The sequence below is a fragment of the Rhincodon typus genome, chromosome 2, assembly GCF_021869965.1.
Source record: "Rhincodon typus isolate 14 chromosome 2, sRhiTyp1.1, whole genome shotgun sequence".
Taxonomy (NCBI): domain Eukaryota; kingdom Metazoa; phylum Chordata; class Chondrichthyes; order Orectolobiformes; family Rhincodontidae; genus Rhincodon; species Rhincodon typus.
This window is the reverse complement of record NC_063333.1, coordinates 49103883-49122042: the sequence shown is the minus strand read 5'-3', so window position 1 is coordinate 49122042 and position 18160 is coordinate 49103883. Positions and strand designations below refer to the sequence as shown.

Sequence of the window (18160 nt, the reverse complement as noted above, 5' to 3'; positions counted from 1 at the left end):
GACAGACTATGACGGAGTACACAGCCTCAAAGTGAGGGGATAACCCTTTAGAAAATAGTTCCTTGAAAGTGGAGTCGCAGGTAAACAAGGTTGTGATGAAGGCATTTGGTACAGTTGCTTTTATTGGTCAATGCATTGAGTATAGGAGTTGGGAGGTCATGTACAGGACATTGGTTCAGCCACTTTTGGAATACTGCATTCCATTCTGGTCTTTCTTCTATAGGAAAGATGTTGTGAAAATTGAAAGGCTTCAGAAAAGATTTACAAGGATGTTGCCAGGGTTGGAGGGTTTGAGCTATAGGGAGAGGCTGAATGAGCTACGGCTATTTTCCCTGAAACATCAGAGGCTGAGGGGTGACCTTACTGAAGTTTATAAAATCATGAGGGGCATGGATAGGATGAATAGTCAAAGTCTTTTCCCCATGGTAGGGAAGTCCAAAACTAGAGGGCATAGGTTTAAGGTGAGAGGGGAGGAATTAAAAGGGACCGAAGGGGCAACTTTTTCATGTAGAGAGTGGTGAATCAATGGAATGAACTGCCAGAGATGGGTGGTGGAGGCTGGTACAATTAAAACATTTAAAAGGCATCTGAATGGATACGTGAATAGGAAGGGTTTAGAGAAATATGAGCCAAATGCTGGGAAATGGAACTAGATTCATTTAGGATATTTGGTTGGCATGGACAGGTTGGACTGAAGGTTGTTTCCGTGCTGTACATCTCTATGACTCTATAACTGAGACGGTGGTGGGGATGGGGGGGCGGGGGGATGGTGGAGTTTCTTCAGCTGGAGGCTGTTCAATCTGTGGAACTCGTTCTAACAAAAGCCCAAGACATTGAGTGTATTTAAGTCAGTGATAGGTTTTTGATGAGCAAGGGGCTAAAGGGTTATGGGGAGAAAGCAGGAGAATGGGGTTGAGAAACATATCAACCGTGATTGAATGGTGGAGCAGAATGGGTCGAATGACTTAATTCTGCTTCTATATCCTATGATCTTATGGCCCCAGTTTCTCACAATAGATATATACCATTTGGGTGTAGGCCAAATGTCATATTTCCAAATTTGCAGATGATTGAAAACTAAGTGGAAATGTGTGATGTGAGGACGTGTCTTTAGGAAGATTTGGACAGGCTTAATGACTGGACAAGAATATAACAAATGGAATAAAATATGGAAAAAAGGAAGAAACAGATGTGCAGAGTATTTCTTAAATTTTTGAAAGGTGGAAAGTGTAGATGTACATAGGGGCCCAAGGTGTATTTATCATCACTGAAGGCTAACATACAGGTGCAGCAAATTATTAGAAAAGCTGATGAAATATTAGCCTTTATTGCAAGTGAATTTGAGAACAGGAGTAGTGAGGTCTGTCTTCAACTGTAAAGGAGCTTGGCTAAACCTCATCTGGAATGTTGTGTGTTTTGGTCTCCTTACTGCAAACGATACTGTTGCAAAAGAGAGAGAGAAAGAGACAGCAAAGCAGGCTCACCAGACTTGTTCCTGGAGTGGAGGAACTACTCTGTGAAGAGAGATTGGGTGCCCTAGACCTGTATTTTCTAGAGTTTTGAAGAATGAGAGGTGATCTGTTTGAAACCTATAAAATATTTTAAAAAAGGAAGTGTAGATGCAGACAAGATGCTCCCCCATTTAAAAATGGTCAGTTAGGACCGAGATGTGGAGACAATTAGTTTACTCAGATGGTAGTAAATCTTTAAAATTCTGTACCTCACAGGGCTGTGAAAGCCTAGTCTTTGCCAATCTTTACTTTAAATATTAATCCTATGAATGGAGTAAAGGCTTATGGAATGGTGGAGTAAAAGTTAGTGAAGTATTTGATCAGCCAAGATTGTGGAGCAGTCTCATTGGACTGAATGGCCTACTTCTGTCTTATGGACTGCTATTTTGAGAACAGGTATTCTGAGAGTCAGAGGGAAGGGAAGGGCCCTAATGGAATGGGGAGAAAAGAGACAATTAATGGACTTGGGACGAACAGAGCAAGCGAAATATGAATGTGAACTGACGGAGAAAATTCAGATTACTTAGAATTAACAGTGCTTGGGAAATTCACAGCTTTGTAAAATGGATGAAAAAAACCAGAAAAGGTAAAATATGTTTTAAAAAATAGGTTTTATATAATTCTAGATATTCTATATAATTGTTTCAATGCTTTTTATCTTTTAGATGACTCAGAAAAAGAATGAAGAACTGGAAGCCCAAGTAGAATTCCTAAAATGTGATCAACAACGCCTGAAAAAGTATCACGAGGAAGAGGTTGAACAATTAAATGAAGTAATAGAAAAGTTGCAGCTGGAACTGACAAAAGTAACACCATTGGAATTAGTTCCTTCTGAAGATGCAGAAAATTTGAAACTTCAGCTTGATAAGGTGACAGAAGAAAAAGAGCTGCTGCAGCAACAAATGGAAACGCTAAATGAAGAGTTAATACTGTCACAGCAGAAAGTAGAACAAAACAGAATGTTGCAATCTCAGGGATTAGAATTCATAAAACCCCAAGTAGAGAAAAAGAATACTTTTCCCGAACGTGTCCAAGATCCTATCAGTAGTGGGGAATTCCGAGTTCAGGGGTTACAGGCAACCATTGAAAAGAAAGAGAAAGAGTTAGATTCATGTTACCTTCAAATACAAAACCTAAAGGATCAAGCCCACACGAAAACTAAAGAACATGAAAACCAAGTACTCACTCTGGAAGAGACTGTCAGGGAAAAAGTAGCAACAATTCTAGTGAGCCAAGCACAGTTAAAGGCAGTGCAACAGCAAATAAGGATACACGTTGAACAGCAAAGGGGTCACATTAAAGAAACAGAAACTGTTTCAATTGGACTGAAGGAAACACCTTTGGAACAACTAGAGGGAAGAGAAAAACCACAGACATGGCCTGTAGAATCCGAAGATACCAACCAAAGAATTCTAGAGAAGCAAGACATGATAAATATTGAGCATCAAACAGAAGAATTAATCAAGTTAAGAGAGCAGTTAACTGAGGTGCAAGAGCAGTTAATTGATCTCCAAAAAGAACTTGAATTGGAAAGGAAAGTGCTTTCAATTACTCGAAAAGAAGCCAGAGAAAAAGAAGAGAAATTAATTGAGTTGCATCAAATGTTAGAAGGGAAGAAAGAACAAACAAAAGAACAAGACAGTGGAGGACAGATTTCAGCATCATTAATTGTAAGTATAACCTAAGCTGTTAATTATTAATTATTAACTATACGGTGTGCTTTACCAAGAATATTTTTAAGTAGGATTCATAACGCCATACAATTACCTGATAAGCTGTAAGAATAGTTTTATTAAGACTAGGTGAAGACTAGGTCAAATAAAGGCTACAATTACTGAGTCTTATGATTTATTTCATTGTTAACTTTTTAATATGAATAAACTTCGCAATCCAAAACTCTGCTGTTCATAGTACAGTGCTGATAGTTCTTCATAATTTTGTCTTGCAGGCTGATGAAAAGCAAGTTTCATGCTTATTAACTCCTGTTCAACAAGGTACTACCTCAGTAACCAACTTGGTTTTGGAACTGGAGCAGGTCAAAGCTGAAGCTGAAGTAACTAAAGAACAATTAAATAACTACAGAAACCAGACTGAGAAACTCCAAGAAGATTTGCAGGTAGAAAATTAATGTTTTTCTTTGCTGTGCAGACCAAAGATTATGTAGTTCATGTACTCGTTGCTGTGAAGACCAGAGATTATGTAGTTCACGTATTCAATAGGGATAATTTCCTCCTCTCTTGCTGTTTCCCCTCTCATTATTTTGCTCTTGCTATTTTCATCTCTGCCTTGCATCTCTTGGTCAGTGATGCACTATTCAGTATTGGCATATATATTGTAATCGCAGAGTAGTTCTGATAAACTTTAAGAACCATACAGTTTGATTCAGCTTTTGAGGAAAGGATTATCAACCTCGCTTAAAAGCTGAGAAAGTTTATCCCTAGAACCTTTTAAAAAGTGATTGCTCATAATTACAGATTGTTTCTTTATTGCATCTATTCTAGCAATTAAGAAGTATATATTTTTTTTAATCCTCTGCATTTGTACAAATGCACGCCCAGGTCCCCTCAAGTTATGATATTGTATAACTCAGAAAATGTACCTTCAAATCTGATCAGTTGCCAGGATCAAGAAGATTGCCTGGGAAGTCTGGTGACGATTGGCAAACCGAAAAAGTATGTTTAAAAACCTGAAATGTCTTTCTTTTATTTAGGCAAAAGCACTAGCTATAATAAATCTTCAGGAAAACCTCAACGTTGCAAAGGAAGCCTTACGCAAAGAGAAAGGTACCCATTTGGAATATGAAGATCAAACTCCTCAGAAATGCGCTACCAAAGAAAGACCAATAAAAAGCCTGGTAGACTCCACAGTCCAAAGCAAAATATTGATTTCTGATATTACTGGGGCAACATTGACCACAAATGCAGAAGAGCAAACTAATTTTCAACCTTCATATATTAGTTCTTTTGACAAAGTTACAAAAGTGAGTCAAAACTCTGAAGAACTTAATCAACTACAAGAACTCCATGGTGTAGAAATAGCCAAACTGGAAGCTAAATATTCTGCTGAAATAGAAGCCTTGATAAGGGACCACACAACACAAATGAATACACTGAGAGAAGAATATGATGCTCTCAAAACAGGAATTAATAACTCACGACTGGTTAGTATTAAATATTGAAATTTAAATAATGAGTGTGTAAGTGTCAGAAATTACCAATAATTTTGTTTAAGCAGTTGAATCATGCTGTTGCATTTATAACTGGTTAAAATATTTACTTTGGATTATTTGTTACAGCATGGTAAAAGTTGCACTGTGAGATCCCAATGCACTTCAAATTCTGACCCCTTGCACATCCCCAATTTCTGTTGCTCCACCAAAGGCTTCAAGCCTTCAGCTGCCTACGCCCTGATCAATATTGCTATCCTTCCATCCTCATTTTCCTCTTAGCCAAGCTTTTGGTCACCGGTCCAAATATCTCTTTAGGTGGCAAAGTGGAAAATATTGTTCAACAACACCTCTGTGGTGCACCTTTTAGTATGTTTAAGTACACATCATATAAAATATGAACAGCAGTTACTGATCTCCAAATCAGCCTTGGCTCAAATATTTCAAAGAGCAAAATGAAAGTTTGAAAAGTAGAAGGAAAAGTTGGAAGGTGGAGGAAACCAGGCTAGCAGCTTTATAAAATCATGAGGTGTATAGATAAATTGGATAGCAAAGGCCCTTTACCTACGTTTAGGGAGCTAAAACCAGACGGCATAATTTTAAGATGAGAGGAGAAAGATTTAAAAGGGATCTTAAGGGCAGTTTTTTCACTCAGTGGGTGGTTTGTATGTGGAATGAACTGCCAGATGAAGTGGTAGATGCAAGTACAGTTAAAACATTTAAAAGACATTTGGATACGTACACGAATAGGAAAGGTTAAGAGGGATATGGGCCAAATGCAGAGAAATGGGACTAGTTTTGTTTGGGAAATTTGGCTGGCATGGACGAGTTGGACCGACGGGTCTGTTTCCATGCTGTATGACTGTGACTCATTTAAAAAAGGTGCATATTGTTCTTGCAAAGTTGGAGCATGATACCAATGTGTGTTTTGTTTATTTCAAAATTACAGAATCATAGAACTGTTGTGGTGCAAAGGAATCCATTCAACCAACCGTGTGTGCCAGCTCTCTGAATTAGCTGCTCACTTAATGCCACTCTCCCGCTTTCTCTTTCTAACGCTTCACGTTATTCCTTTTCAAATAACCATCTGTTTCTCTTTTCAATGCTTCCACTGAATCAGCCTCCTCCATACTGTCCGGCAGTGCATTCTTGACCTTAACCACTTGTGAAACAGGCTTTCCTCCTATATCTTACTACTGTAACTTTAAATCTATGTCCACTTACTCCCGATGCTTCACAAGTGGAGGAATTCTTTCCCTGCCTGATTTGACCAGATCCCACATGATTTTGATTACATCTTTGAGATTTCCCCTCAACCCGCCATAAGAAAAACAGTTCCAACCTCTGCAATCCATTTTCATAACTAAAATTCCTCATCTATACAACCATTCTTGTAAATCTCTTCTGCACTCTTTGCAACGCTTTTAACACCCTTCCTACAGTGTAGCGCCCAGAACTAGACATAGTACTCCAACTGAAGCTGAATAATTTTTTCGTATATGTTCAACGCAATCTTGTTGCTCTTGACTTTCACTGGGAGCTCTGTCCATGAAACTTCCTGTAGCGTCAGCATCAGAAGATTGTTTTGTGTGATTCCTTGCAGTGCCAAAATTTGTGAACAGCACTCCTTTAGCTATTCCTGCTTTGCTTTTTCTTCTTAGTAAAGGGACTTTGCCTTAATTTCATCTGCTTCTCTCTTTTTAGATTGGTGGTCATGTCCCCATCCATGACAATCTAGTTTTCTCCTTTGAGTTGACCAGACTTCAAAGCCTTTAATGTTTGTAGAAGGTGCAATTGTTGCAAATTATTCAACATAATAGATAAGGACTGAAACAAGGGCACAAATCAAATTAGCTACGATATGACAAGGTTTGGTCCTGTTTTGTGGAGGATAAAATAGAAGCAAATGTTGCTGGATTGGATGGCAGTGCTGGCTCAGTATGATCTGTAAACAAGGACTTGATTTTTGAAAATTATATTTTAAAAAATACAAACAAAAGTACTTGCCCTCACCAATCTTGCACAGCAAGAATCCTGGACAGGGACATTTCAGAGCTAAAATGAATCCACCATGATTCTTCCAGAGTGTCACCCTGGAACTTCGAACAGACCTAAACCAGTTCTTAAAATAGTCTAACATTGTTTCTAGTAGAATTTGATGGTGAAGCTCTTTCATTCAATTATTTTGCATGGTAATGACTCTAGATTTTGAAGTGATACTGTTGCTATTTTTATGCCATGCACCCTTTTTATTTCCTGTTATGAATTATATTCATTTTTTTCTGCTGCCTCTGGACTTTTCTACAATTTTAAATTGTGATAAATATGTAATTGCTACTGTTATATTATATTCTAAAACTTGCTGTTCATTTCTCCTACACTCAGGCTCATCTTGGTCAACCAGAACCATCAATCACATTACAACTCAGGGATAACAGTGTCAGTGGTAAGAAATTTTTATTGCTCTACATTCTTCAATAACCATTTTTTTTTTAAATTTCAGCCAAACTCCAATATTGGTCAAAAAGGATATGGTTTATTTTGAAAATATAAGATTTGATATTCGTACTAATTAGGCTTAACACCTTGTGACATTCTGTTACATTATAAGTGCTATATAAATACAAGTGATTGCTAAGAATTTTATTGGTAATAAATTATGCACTGAATTAGCACAGTGTCTTTTTACCTATTTGGTTCTAATTTACTCAATAATGAGTAGACGAAAGCATCTTTTGACTCTTGGCTGTAAGAGATTACAACAACAGGTTCAGCTCTCTCCATAATGTTCCTGGTGCTTTTAGTGCAATGGTGAGGTTGTAAGCCTGATTGAACATTGTCAAATGTGGAACTGTGGGAAGGGAAATAAGAATGTGGGACACGACAAGCTCTTAAAGTCTTTTCAAAGGAGTATTTGTATTTGTAAAATCTTTCTTACTGTCCTGTTTTGACACCATCACCTTGAAAACTTGTTTTGATCTCTCTACCTTAATTAGTTTGTACAGTTTTCGATTACTTGTTACTTTGATTAGATCCTCGGCATGTGCTTCTTGTACCTATCACGTCATTCCACCCGTTTGGTTTGTCTCCAGCACAATCTTATTTTTAAATTTTTGTGGTTATCTCTCTGCCTCAATTAATCAGATTGTAGGTCATCCCTTCACTTGCTATTCAGCTATTGACACTTTGCTCACACCATCTGACTCTTTGGATCACCTGCAGAGACTTGTTATTAAGCCTGTTGACACTCGGCTCACACCGTTTGTACAATCTTTTGATCCCTCTGCCTATAAGTGCTGTGCCTGTATGATTCTCTTCACTTCACCTGCCAAAGGAGCAGTGCTGCAAAAGCTTGTGATTTCAAAATAACCTGTTGGACTGTAACCTGGTGTTGTGTGACTTCTGACCTTGTCATTCTAGGTAATAGAGCTTGGGGATTTGGAACATGCTGTGAAAGCATCCTTGATTTAACAGAATGCCGAGTTGTAAGAGAGGGATGACAGAATTTACTGTTTGTTTACCACATTTTTATTTTCAAAAAAAATTGAAATGCTCTGTCAAAATGTCCTAGCATCATGAAATATGTTCTTAGTTATGGAGGTAGATAATATCTTGAATGTTTTCACTCAAATATGTTAATTCAACTGAATGTACGCATTTCATCCTGCTTCTAGATAGCCGGTCTGGGAGTCCAAGAACTTTTGACATTCCTCCTGAAGGACAGGAATGCGGAAATATGTTTACAGAAAATAGAAGAGTAAACCATGTATCTCATACAACTCTTAGGGAGGGTACAGAGAATCTTCCTGATAAAATAAAGGTAAGATGTCAATATTCTTACATACTTATAGAAAGCACAGTGTAGCTGTTGAGGAAATGGAAAATACCATATTGATAGTAAAGGCAGTAGTCTTCTGAGGGTAGGCCCAGACACACTGGCATCCAGGGCATGCTTATTCTAATCTAATTTGGAATTCTTGAATGCAGTGGCAGATATTCAAGTTAAGAGTTCAATTTCTTAAAAACATCCCTCATGCTGATCAAAATAATTTCATTTTTAAAAAAAATTAAGAGTTGCTGAAAGCTGATTTTTCCTTTTTTATGTAAATATTTATTATATATTGTTTATTGATGAAATTTATATCAGTAACGTGGCTCCAAAGCAATGTAACGAAAATTTTTAATCCACTCTTTTCTCAATCTTTTATAGTCTTTACTTCATGAGGTACATCAAGAGGGTATACAGGTATTGACCCTTTCAAAATCCCCCTACTTTGAAGGACAACCACCGCCTCTGGAAAGTCACTCAGGCAGTTGGTTTCAGGAAAGATGGGAACTTTTGAATATGGTACAGTCACTTAAAGATGTACTTGCCAATGTTCAGGGCACTGGAGAAACCAAGGTAAGAACAAAACATTTAAGAACAATCTTTAATGGTACAATAGCAAAGCAATATTTATTACATCTCCATAGCTAAATATCAACATCCAAAAATAATTACCGAAGAAACAGATCGTTGACCTGTTTATGGCATTTACCATACAAGCAAGCAAATATCCCTAATCAGAATTTTCACTCCTGAAGGCCTTCAGTTTTATTCATACAACATGGGACTGGAGTCACTGATTTGCTTTGCTTTTGAGATGTTTGTAAGCCAGGATTTTGGCAACAATTTCATGATCCAAGTCCACAAACTAAGATTTATTGAATCCATTCTCGACAGCCCTCAAGTCGTGGAGAGTTATCATCATCGCTGTCCTTGCAAAATCCGGCAAATCCACTGGCAGGGTAGACGTACTAACATGAATGTCTTCTCACAGACTAACATCTCCAGTATTGAGACACTGCTCACGTACAACTAACTATGTTGGGTGAACCGCACTGTCTGCACAATGACTCTCTAAACAAGTGCTGTACTCTGAGCTCCGCTAGTGATTACTAGTAGGGCTGAGTGTCATACAAGGACATCCTGAAAACCTCCCAAGACAAATGCAACATCTCCATCAACACATGAGAATATCTTGTCCAAGAACATACAAACTGAGAAGAAACATCTGTGCAGGCATCAATCACTTTAAGTGTCAATGAGCATGTGGAGGCCATTTACATTTTGCAGAAATAGCACGCAGAATGAAGAGCATCCCATGCCCCCACTTCAACAAACAGCACCTGTCCCACCTGTGGCAGAGTCTGCAGCTTCAGGACTGGACTGTTCCCCACAGAACTCAACCTCCCTACCCCTCCCCCAACCCACCTGAGTGGAAGGAAGTTGTCCTCAACCCAGAGGACTGCCAAAGAAAAAGATGATGTTAAAGATGTCTCTTGGTGCTCTTAGTGATTTGGGAACATGAGTCCTTTCTGAATGCTAAACTAAAACTAATTGCTTCCTCCATTCCATTAATTCTATTAATCTTAAGTAGGTTACCACAGGCAGCTAAAGTAACAGAGGAATTTCACCCATTGTATAAAATATGTGGTCCACCCTATCTCAATATAATTTTAGAACCTTAGTCTTATATTTATAAGAGCTTTAGCCTTTATGGAAAATCTTCTGAAAATACTAATCTTGCAGCATGATTTAGCATACAATGTATTTGAACCCCATAAGTTTCACAAAGCTTTCAATCTCAGTCAAACTGCAATGTGGAAATTGGAAAGTGCCATCACCAAATTTGGTATATATTCTACTAGTTGGTTGAAAGTGGCATTAGCAGATGTTATCATTAGCCTGATCACGTGCTAATCCACACCATATATGACACAGAGACTTCAGTATAAAGAGAAATTCACTGTATAAAAAGGAAAGTTGCGTAGATCATCCAATTTAGGCAAAAAAAATGAGCAGTACATTTATTTATAGTGCACCCTTTCACATTACTTCAAAGTGCTTCATATCATTTTTGCATAATCACCTCAGTTGTGCAGGCAATTTGATACTTATAGTGATTGAACAGGGAAGCACCCTTCCAAATAGCATGTCTTTGAAAAGTGTCATGTGGTCTTTGAAAATCCACTGATTGGCATTGACCGATTGGGTCCAAAGAACAGCAGTCATCATCGGATTGGCACTTTGCTCCTAATTGAAACTGCTGCAATCAAGTTCTGCTTTTCTGGCTGGGACTTGTAAATCTGGTGTCTTCAAAGATGCAAAGTGGTCTTCCATCAATCTTCTCCTTTGTAGCATAGGATGGGCTGGGATGGCAGTGTGACTAGGGTTAGTTATGCAGCAGTAGCTGCTGTATGCTGTTATATGTTAATTGACTAATACCGAAAAGTTTTGGGGCACTTAAACACCTTTTTAGTGTGTTAGTGAATGAGTGTTGGTAAGAGGATAGGATGGCCTGGGTAAGAATGGCAAGCGTGAGTTGGATAATTGAGTCAGGAGGGGTTATTAATTAAGTTCTGAGGAAGGGTCACCAGACCCAAAACATTAACTCTGTTTTTTCCTACACAGATGCTGCTGTTTTCCAGCAACTTTGTTTTTGTTCCTGATTTACAGCATCCGCAGTTCTTTCGGTTTTTATTAGATTAAGTGCTGGTTGGGACAGGGATGTGTGTGTGTGTAGGTGGTAATCTTAGTCAGATGGTAGTTGGGTGTGGGGAGTGCCAGAGTGGCTTGGAAACCAGGTAGTGAGGCATTGATGGAGATTGGGGTCTGGAAGTAGTCAGGAAGCATGGTAGAATTCCGTTGTATAGTCATGCAAGAGTTAGCCCAGAATGTCTCAAGCTTGCATTTCCTAACTAACAATTCAGGTAAGTAAGTTGGAATTGCCCAAAATCTTCAATTCTAACTCAGAGTTGAATATTTTTCCTGACAGTCCTTGGAGGCAGGCAGATTGTCCATCAGAAGGTTAAACTTTGCAGGGAGCTCCCACAGAATCTCTGACTATCAAAATGCTGGAAGATCTGGTCCATTATCTCATCCAAAGAAAATAAGTAATGATATATAAACTGCCTACAGTAACTTAGTTAGCAGAGCTAAGTGTAATTTTTTTGGAAGATTCATATGGCTCGGTTTCAGATGTGGTATCTACCGGAGTAATATATAAAATCAAATAAATGTCTTTTATAGGCTTTATCTCCTGAAAACATCACAGACTGGCGGCGTGAACTTCTCCAAGCTGTTCAACATGCTTTTAGTAAAGAACGAGATGTTTTAATGGTTGCTCTTCGTGCACAAGCTTCATCACTGAGTAGTATGGATGCGGTGACATTATTAAACTTACTAAAAGAACAGGTATCTCTTCTCACTAAAAATGCACGTTGTCTTTCAGTTTTTCCTTACTGAAAAACGTAATTAACTGGTTTTCTGTATGCTGTATGACTGGACCTTGATTGTAAAGCTACTAAGTACTCAATCTATCTAACATTGGTATTTGTTACAAAATCGTTTACAAGACTTTTATTAACGGAATCTTGCACCAACCCTCCTAACAGCATCCCACCCAGACCCAGCGTCCACCCCATTCCCATAACCTGACATTTGGCATGGCCAATCCACCTAACCTGCAGATCTTTGGACTGTGGGAGGAAACTGGAGCACCTGGAGGAAACACACGCAGACATGTGAGAACATGCTGATTCCACACAGATGGACCTTGTGGTCCTGCATGTTTTTCTCAAATTAAAGCACCTTAGCTGACATGAACAAACATGATTCCATAATTAGTATCCACATGAACTTGCACCAAACATTAAGTTACACATTAACACTTAATGACTGTGAGGTTTCATGGAAAATGGTAAAGTATGGCACTAGATGGAAAGTCATTGTTAGAAAGAATAAAGGGGAGTTTTTAAAGCTTCAGTAGAGCATTAACAGGCACAATCTGTTACTGAATTGTGCAAGGACATTTTAAGAAATGAATTAAGAGAAAGAGAAGTAGAGAAGCAGAAAGATATATTGCAAAAATTCCAGCGCTTTAAGACCTAGTCCTCCAAAGGTCACAAACCACGGCAATAGAAAGCAAGGTTATGGAAGAGGCCAGATTGGTGGAATGCAGAAATTTTAGATAATTGTCGGTTTGAAGGACATTACAGCAATTGGGAGAAATAAGTTGATGGAGTTATTCAATATGAGCATGGGCACTTCAAAATCAAGCTGTTGCTAGATCAGGAACCAATTGGTCATCAACCAATGTGTGATTAGTAAACAGGGTCTGATGTTAGAGAAGATACGAGTGACAGAGTTTTGAATGAACTGAAATTTATTGAGAGTGGCAGGCTGGCCATGGAGCATTGGAAAAGGTGAATCTTCAGTTAACACAGACATTGATGATGTTAAAATTTGTTCCTTTTCTATTTGCTACAGGAAACACGGAGGAGTGCCGATATGGAGCATCTAATGACTGCAGATAGGAATAGTATGATGATGGAGATACGTGAACTGTGGTCATATCTGCAAGGGATCCAACAGGGTGACAAGATGCCCATAACTGTGCAAGAACGAATTGCACAAAGAAGTGAAGGTGGTTTGAAATTCCTGATCATGCATATTCCACACAAATTATCATATTTATACCTTAGTGAAGACTTTAAGGCTTTAACTCACCCTCAACCTGAGGAGTAGGATGGGGGTAGCAGCAGAGTGCTAGTAGTTTATAAGCAGGTATTTTAATAGTGGCAGGGTTGGTGTCCGTCAACCTGCATGTCCATAGGTAAGTTGAAGCTGGTTTACTACTGGTCACTGAAGAAATCCTTCCTCCTGCTGTACATGGCAAGACTACCAAGCTTAGAACTTGTTCGATAATGATAGAATCCCAACTGTGTGGAAAGAGGCCATCGAGTCTTAGTGACCCTCCGGATAGCATCCCACCTAGACCCAGTCACCCTTCTTTATCCCCGTAACCCCACACTTACCATGGCTAATCCACCTAGCCTGCACATCTTTGGACTATGGGAGGAAACTGGAGCATCGGACAGAAACCCAGCATCTCTGACACTGTGAGGCAGCAATGCTAACCACTGAGCCATGTGCCACCCTATTGGGAAGGCAGGACTTGTAGCAGATTGCCCTGTTTGAGCATCCTATTAACAACACCTCCTCTCTACAGTTCAACAGGCCTGTCTGATTGAAGAAGCAAGAATACCTAGCTTCTAGTTCATCCTCTTTCATGGCTCTTCATTGTAGACTTGCAGCAGTGCCCAGTGTCCTGCCAGTTGGGGATGGATATCTGTCCGTGTGAAAGAGGCAATCGTGCCCTTAGACAGTACGTTGCCTGATAACTGTAAAATTGTCTGTGGCTCCTCAACTTGCCTCCCACTATACAGAATCATTTAACCAGTAACTAACTTCTTGCTGATTCCCACATTGATGCAAGTTTCACCAAACACACAGGAAAAGACACTCAAATGTATGATTTTAAAACAAATTGATATATATCTCAGGCTATCTGTACTTATATGTATAGACTCAAGCTTAATGCATCTCTTCACTTTTAGTGGAACTACTGGGAAAAAATTTACAAGCAAAGGAGGCTCAAGTTCTCGAGTTACAGATGGAATTGAATACAGTAAAGGAAAGGGGAGCTGAACTCCAAGACCAACTGAATTTGGAGAAGATAGTAGTGGCAGAGATGAAAAATGAGCTTTCTCAAACTAAATTGGAGCTTGAAACAACACTCAGGACACAACATAAGCACTTGAAAGATTTAGAGATGCTAAGGTAATTTACTGCCCAGCTCAATCAGCAGCTTTTAAAAATACACATCTTAGATGTGATAGTAATATTCTTGATCACCTGAGTCCTTTCAGCTACAGTGAGCAATGTATCTTTTATTCATTTAGTAGTAGAGAACTTGAGTATTGCTGAAAAAAGACATTTTGTCAAAATCTTTCATCTTGCTGTTATCAGGACATTTTGCAAGAATACAAATTCAAGGGAAAACCCAATATTTATAGAAACATAGAAAATAGGATCAGGAGTGGGCCATTCAGTCCTTCAAGATGGCTCCACCATTCATACGATCATGGCTTATCATCCAGCTCTGTACCTCCTTTCTCGCCATACCCTGTTCCTCCTTCCTTGCCATACCCTTTGGTCCCTTTACCCTTAAGAACTATATCTAACTTCTCCTTGAAAGCATTCAATGTATTGGTCTCAAGCACTTCCTGCTGCAGAGAATCCCACAGGCTCACCACTCTCTTGGTGAAGAAACTTTTCATCTCAATCCTAAATAGCTTACCCATATGGGGAGACGATGGCCTAGTGGTGTTATTACTGGACTGTTAATCTTGAGACCCAGATAACGTTCTGGTGACCTGGGTTCGAATCTCGCCACAGCAGGTGGTGGAATTGAATTCAATAAATATCTGGAATTAAGAATCTAATGATGACCATGAATCCATTGTCGATTGTCAGAAAACCCCATCTGGTTCACTGTCCTTTAGGGAAGGAAACTGCCATCTTTACCTGGTCTGGCTTACATGTGACTCCAGATCCACAGCAACAAGGTTGACTCTTAACTATCCTCTGGACAATTAGGTATGGGCAATAAATGCTGCCTAACCAGCGACTCCCTCATCCTGTCAATGAATAAAGAAAACAAGGATCCTTAGATTGTGACCTCTGGTTCTGGACACCCGCATCTTCGGGAGCATCTTTCCTGTGTTTCATCTTATCTTCTCCTGTTAGAATTTTATACGTTTCTATGAGATCCCCCTCATTCTTCTAAGCTCCTGTGAATATAGTCCGAACTGATCCAATCTGTCTTCATACGTCGGTCTTGTCATCCCAGGAATCAGTCTAGTGAACCTTTGTTGCATTCCCTCCGTAGCCAGAACATTCTTCCTCAGAAAGGAAGAACTGCACGAGAAGAAGAATGCTGATTAGTCGGCAAGTAGACTGTGGTTGCAGGTTGCCATGGAGAATGTAATCAGAGTCCATTTGGCAACCAGTCAGCAGTCTCCCATCATGCAACGTAAATGCTGGTTTTACATTTGAATTTCTTGTGAAAGGGCCTGACGCATGCAAGACAAACAGCTTAAATCAAATACCTCTTGCTTCAGCAAATTTTTCTTAATTGCCAATTCATCAAGGGTGTTTTTTTCTATCAAAATACATTGTCTGAAATCAGCAAAGAAGATCAGTAATCAGCATTTTTGCTATTAACAAAAAGTTCTATAGATTTCTACAGCTATTAAGTTTTCTAATAGTTGGTAAATATAAAGTTCCAGTGATCATTTAATTTTTTTTAAAGAGTGGAATTAACTGATAAGGCAGCTGAAGTCGATATGTTAAGTGATGTGCTGGCAAATGAACAGAAGAAGGCAAGGGAACTGCAGTGGGCGTTGGAAAAAGAACAGTGTAAGGTAAATAGAAAAGAAGAACAAGACCGAGAGGAATTGGAGGTTAGTATACTTTTGTTGTCAATCACATATGAATCAAAGAAGCAGTGTTTAATATTTTCTGACTGCCGTCTCCTCTTGCCCTCTCTCCAATCCCAGATTGATTTAATTGCTTTATCAACTAAAATTTACTGCAGTCCATGACATGTTACATCTTCTGATTTTTCTCAGATCTTCTAAATTCAGATCCTATTTATGACCAACCTGGGTCAAAAATGAAACAAGATAGTTAAATTTTGAGTTTAGTGACCAAAATAATTTGGAAGGTTCAATTTTTTAAATAAATTATTAATGTTTACAGTTGTCTTCATGATCTAGGTTGCTATTATGATTTTGTATGCATTATTAACTGCATCCTTGATGCATCTGTCTTATGAAAATTTATCCAGCCCTCATAGAACAAAAATGCTTGAATGATGAATTTAATTGTGGTTTAGCTTAGTTTGAAGTTCATCTGTAAAACCAAGGGGCTATATTATATTTAAACCTAAAATCAGATTAACCGGATCACCCTTGATTAGGATCTGAGTTGATTAATTAACTACTCCCATATACTTGTGCAAATAGAAATGGCTTATAAACTTTCAGAGAAAACCCTAATTAATGTTGGAATAAAATGAATTTAATCATTAGTGGAGATTTACGTTATTAAGCAAGTTCAGTAAAATCAAAAGAAAAATTGCTCGCTGATAATAAAATAAACTCAACTGATTCTTTTGCTTCAATGCACTAGGAGCTTATTGCTGGGAGAGGTAGTATCTCAGGAATGCAGCGAAAGCTAAATCTATGGCACAATGAGTTCAGCTGCTCAGGGTGAGAAGGATAAAAGGATTGGAGACCAATAGTGATAGAGGATTCTATCATAAGGGAAACACACCACTGTTTCTAGGGTCACAGATGTAACACCCAGTATGGCGCATTGCCTCCCTGGTATCAGGATCAAGGATGACAGAATGGCTGCAGGACATTCTGAAGGAGAGTGAACAGTCAGATATTGTGGTCCATGTTGGTACATATATAAAATATGTATATTTTATACATAGAAAGAGAAGGATGAGGTCCATCAGGCAAAATATAGGGAAATATAGAAAATAAGTTAAAAAGCAATACTTCAAAGATAATAATCTCAGGATCGCTTCCACTGATAGATAGAAGAGTAGAATGTGGAAGTGGAAGACAGAGGAAACAAGAGCTAGTAGTACGTAAGATCATAGTACAAAAAAATGTAAAAAAAGTTAACAAAGAGACATCTATACATACTGTATCTGAATACACAGAACATTTGCAATAAAGTAGATGAACTAATAGTGCAAATAGTTGTAAACAAGTACAATATGATTAAGATTATGACCAATGGCTGCAGGTGACCAAGGCTAAAATCTGAATTACCAAGGTTATTTAATATTTAGGAAGAGCAGGGAAAGGAGGTGGGATGATGTTAGTAAAGGATACAATATGTATGACAGTGGGAAAGAATATTGGCTCAGTAAATCTAGACATACAACCAATCTGATTGGATGCAAGCAACAAGGAGAAAAAGCAAGATAAAAACTGAAAGTACTGCAGATGCTGTAAATCAGGAACAAAAACAGAATTTGCTGTAAAATCAATTATAGCCAATTTACCCATGATAACTTTGTGCTTGTATTTATTTAGGTTTATGACCCTAGTATTAGATTGGCTTTCTTCACTTCCCATCCCAATGAAGGATTCTTTCAAGTTATGGTTACTCTTTCCTAAAGGACCCTAAAGGTTATTCATTAAACCCTCCTTATTGCATTGTACCAAAATCAGGATAGCCTGTTCCCAAGTTGGTTCCTTAACATACTGGTCTAAAACCCCATCTTGTACACAATCCAGGCATTTATCCATCACTGTATTGTTACCAATGTGGTTTGCCCAGCCTATATGTAAATGAAAATCACCCAGAGTTAATTTTGCTCTATTGTTATCTGCATATTTAATTACCCGTTTGATGCCATCGCCACTTTACTAATACTGATTGGAGGCTTATAAACAACTCTCACTTTTTCCGGTCTGGCAGCATCTGTGGAGAAAAAATCAGAGTTAACATTTCGGGTCCGGTGACCCTTCCTCAGCCCCTTTCGGGTCACCAGACCCGAAAAGTTAACTCTCA

General features: G+C 38.6%; 1 protein-coding gene across 1 annotated transcript in view; it reads left to right on the top strand.

The window, feature by feature from the left end:
• The window catches only part of LOC109930798 (A-kinase anchor protein 9-like), a 117987-nt gene extending 101820 nt beyond the window's left edge, over positions 1-16167 (top strand). Inside the window, exons 22-31 of the mRNA XM_048607967.1 lie at positions 2177-3181; positions 3460-3627; positions 4222-4671; positions 7063-7123; positions 8352-8497; positions 8888-9079; positions 11750-11914; positions 12989-13145; positions 14119-14341; positions 15876-16167. Coding sequence (XP_048463924.1) covers positions 2177-3181; positions 3460-3627; positions 4222-4671; positions 7063-7123; positions 8352-8497; positions 8888-9079; positions 11750-11914; positions 12989-13145; positions 14119-14341; positions 15876-16167 — 2859 coding nt within the window. The remainder of the gene's footprint in view (positions 1-2176; positions 3182-3459; positions 3628-4221; positions 4672-7062; positions 7124-8351; positions 8498-8887; positions 9080-11749; positions 11915-12988; positions 13146-14118; positions 14342-15875) is intronic.
• The last annotated feature ends 1993 nt before the right edge of the window (positions 16168-18160 follow it).